The 4,305-nt window shown below is 32.3% G+C and overlaps 1 protein-coding gene across 1 annotated transcript; it reads left to right on the forward strand.

The window, feature by feature from the left end:
- Positions 1-2,223: 2,223 nt before the first annotated feature.
- Positions 2,224-4,062, forward strand: LOC112054670 (uncharacterized). Its single transcript, XM_052882065.1, has 2 exons — positions 2,224-2,531; positions 2,739-4,062. Exons 1-2 carry the CDS (start codon positions 2,224-2,226, stop codon positions 4,060-4,062), a joined length of 1,632 nt encoding a protein of 543 aa, XP_052738025.1.
- The last annotated feature ends 243 nt before the right edge of the window (positions 4,063-4,305 follow it).

Below are 4,305 nucleotides of genomic sequence, written 5' to 3' on the forward strand. Positions count from 1 at the left end.
TAACACAAACCTGTGTGCCTGGCATTCTTATAAAAACAATTGTATTTCTAAGTTACTCGTAGTTAATTTTTCTAACAAAAACAGTGTTTTGAACAACCGACAAAAAGAGAGGTGTTATAGGTTAGATTTTGTGTACGTGTGTGTTTCTACTTATTATGTGGTATCTTAGCCACTAAATGAATGAACTGACTAGAATGACCATCTATTCGCACGATGAAGATCACGTTAAACAATTATATATATTTAATAACTATTTATTATCAGTCTTACATAAAATTAAATGTGAAAATTATAGAGCAAAAGAGAAACTCTAAAATACAAGTTCTAAAATAGTTCTAGTCGGCATTCAATGGAATCTGCGTTTCAAGCCGATGTAAGAATTATTATGTGGTCATCTTACATCTAGATAAAGAAAGACTTTGTGAGGTAAACAGAAATAAAGGAAGATTATAAAATTACTGCAAACAATAAGAAAAGCAATAAAAATAGCAATTTGACGGAAAATTATACTTTTAATATCTATTATACAAATTGCATCAAAGCAACACCCAAAACTCCTAAACATCAATTTGTAGCAACCAAAATTATACTTTCAAAGGAATCTGATTCTTATATGAAACGAAATAAACGCTATTTCCGAAGACCACGAGATGAGCAGTAAAGATGTGAACGCGATTATTTTTACGGTAGATGAATGTGGGCTTAAAAGTAATTTTATCTTTATGGTCGAGTTGACGGCGCTCGGCGCTGGTCGCAAACCCTTTGTTGTGAAAACGTCAAATTCTTGATCGAAAAATTTATGTCGGTGATCGCCTAAATGCATCGTGAACACACTGATAATAATTAACGTGCTTAGAGTCCTTTTCATGAAAGAAGTCCGCGGCTAAAACCTGAACCAAAATTGACAGCGCCTTACACAAAAGACAATAAGACCAAATGACCATGAGCGTCAATAAAACATTAGATAATAAAAAATTTGTTAGATAACCCATTTATCGAGGAAGGCTATAGGATACATATTATCCCCGTATTCCTATGGGAACGGGAATCACGAAGGTGAAACTGCGCAGAGTCAGCATTATAAGCAAATAATGTCAAAAGGAATGAGATTCAAAATTCAATTCATATCACAAATATTATGATTATTTGGATAGATTAAAATGTTTAGAAAATCACCTTCGCAAATAATATAATATAACCAATTTGATGTACATAAAAAAGATTATAGTGGATTTTTTAAAAACCTTTGAAAATTACCAACTCCATCATACAATTTTTTTGCGTAACCGATTACGCAGCGCACGCAGCGGAAGCTCTCAGAAGGTTTATTTGTCTGTTTTCGACACAATTCATTTTCCCATCTGTACACAAGGTGTAGCGTCAGATGTTAGAATGAATCTATTTATAATAGAGTAACTTTTTCCAAATCGGATTCCAGGTTCGCAGGTTACAAAGCCGTGACCATCGTCCGGTTAAGCTTCTTATAGAAACTGAATCCACAAGGAAAATTCCCTCCATTTTGACTAAGCATTCATGATTTTCTTTTATACTGTTACTTCTGACCATTTATAAATAGAAAACATTGTAATCGTGAATCTAAATGTAAAATGCTAATATTTATATTTTTATACCAGTTCATTTGAACTTTTCGCAAATAGACATTGACAATTTTAGTGATTTTAAATCAGTTTTGTCAATTTTATTGATCTCGATAGAAGATCTCAAATAGGTCGCATAAGACTTACAGTTATACACCGACTATTTGAGGGCGTTATTCCCTTAATTTCCCTTTTTTGTATCCTAGTTTTTATTTTCTTATTTGTACAGCACAAAACAAGGAAACACCTTGTTTTGTGCTGTACAATAAATAAAATAAAAATAATGTAATTGTTCTTAAGCCTGCATGCACTCTGTATTCTGAGCATGCACCCTAAGAAAATATTTACTTCAAAAATGTTTATAACCCTGCAGCTTTAATAGTTTTTTATATAGTTGTCGTAGATACTATATCAATATAGCGTGTAAATATTATTATATTCTCTTTCGTGTTTATAATAGCTTTCTAGACTTTTACTACTTCTATTTATAATTTTAAAGACTTTTATGCTTTTATCTATGAAATAAAAATCATTAGAATTACGTTGACGTATTTGTATACGTCAATAGAGAATTAACAAATATTTGCTACAAAAGTTTAAATATTTTCGGTATAAAATTTTAATTATGGATGAAAATGAAGAACAGTCACTCGACTTGGAGTACAGACGTTATTTGGAAATAATGAGACCCTACTTACAACAACTGCTTGATCCGGATGTTATAGACATAATCAATGCATGGATTCAGAGACTTTGTTGTTGCAAACAAAATGAAAAAGTGCAACGCAACAAATACATATTTGCTATGTGCTATCAATTATCGAAAGGTATCCTGGATGAACCTTTCACACATAACCCAACAACTGACGAACTGGCTCCTCTACAAGAGTGTACATTGACAGATTACTCCTTTAATGATTCTTCAGAAATCGAGTATCTTGCTTTCGATTTAAATAGTAATAAAACTAAGGTTCTTTTTAATAAAAATAATACTCCCCCGGAATCAACTCACTGTAGTGAATGTGCAGTAACCGAATTGAGCAATGATTTTCAAGTTAAAAATAAAAAGTCTGATAGTTCGATAAATAAACAGTCTGAACTAAAAAGTAAGCAATTTGATGTGTGTTATAATTGCCCAAGTGTTATACCCAAGTTTCCAAACAACGAAGTTGGCAATGAAATATATAATGATGAAAATGAGTACGAAAATAGAGCAACGAAGCTTATTATGAAACTCCGAGAAATCAAAAATCAAAATTTTATGTTTCAAAACGAATTAATGGCCCTCAAAACAGCCTCTACATTAAGACATGAACACACTGTGAAACCTCAAGATAATTTTATGAAAGTCCATAATGCTACCAGTGTTCACTTTCGTTTTCAAGAGAGTAATACTACATTGAATCGCTTAAAATCCAAACTACAAGAAGTTCAAGATTCAAGAAAATCTCTAATTGAAACTATAAATGATTTGCAAGATAAACTTGATAACATTAACGAAATGAAAAGACATGAAATAGAAGATTTGCATGCTCAACATAGATTACAAATAATTCAAGTGAAAACTTCTTTGCGAGAAGAATTAAAAGCTAACCATGATAAAAATATACATCAATTAAGGCAGCAACATGAAAAACTTATAAAAGATATAGAAAGCAAGCATTCAGATGAAAAAGAAAATTTAGCAGCCCATACGGAAGCTATGATAGCTGAAAAGGACAAAATTATCCAGTCCATGGAAACTGAGATTATAAATTTGAAAAACAACATCGACGGTCTCAAAAGTAATCAATATCTTATATTAAGCAACTTTATAGACAATCAAAATATTGATTTCAACTCTAAATGTGTTACACAGAAAGCTAAAGAACTTGAAAAACGTTTGAATAAAATGGAGAAATCGAAAGTAAAATATTCCAAGGCTTACGAAGCAAAATTAGCGAACTTACAAAAAGAAAAGCATTTGGCCGAGTGTTCCTTGCAACTGCAACTAATGAAACAAAGGACACAGATCATACATGAATCAACCGATGAACATGAAACGGAATTGGCGACGGCTTTAGATAAACTAGAAAATAAATATAAAGATATAGTAGCGAGCGTGCAAGCGACGGCTGTTCAACGTAGAATTCAGGACCAAGTGGCGTTAGAATCAATAATACAAACAGTTTGCGGTATTAAGAATGAAGGTCTGTTCAATAATTTGGCACAAAGAACACACACCGATCATTTATCGAGCAACGCAATTCGTACTCAAACCAGGGATACCAATCGAAGCTGTGACACTGAATTGCCGACCATAATTCGAGATAATAAGGTTGGAAGCATCATAGTGGGTAACAAAACGTATGCAGATGAAAATGTTATAAACGACTATTGTACAGACGGGGAAAATTTCAACGAACTTTTCGAAAGAGTCCATGTGCCTCAGAGAGACACTGGCGGGAGTTCGCTTAAGAAGTAATCGCATCTTTACTCTTTTATATTTCTTTTTTAAAAAATTACTTTGCAAATTTAACAAGTGTATGTTTTCATCCGAGAAATTTTCATTGCAAATTATATCCTCAATACTGAATGGCTGTGGTTCAATCCCCGGCCGTTGGACTAATAATTGTCATATCTATTTCTTACATGGTTTTTTTCCTATTATTTATAGGGGAATGATAATGTTCATCATATTAAAAAGTGATCATATTAGAAAGTGAAA

The sequence above is a fragment of the Bicyclus anynana genome, chromosome 1 (genome assembly GCF_947172395.1).
Source record: "Bicyclus anynana chromosome 1, ilBicAnyn1.1, whole genome shotgun sequence".
In the NCBI taxonomy this organism is placed as follows: Eukaryota; Metazoa; Arthropoda; class Insecta; order Lepidoptera; family Nymphalidae; genus Bicyclus; species Bicyclus anynana.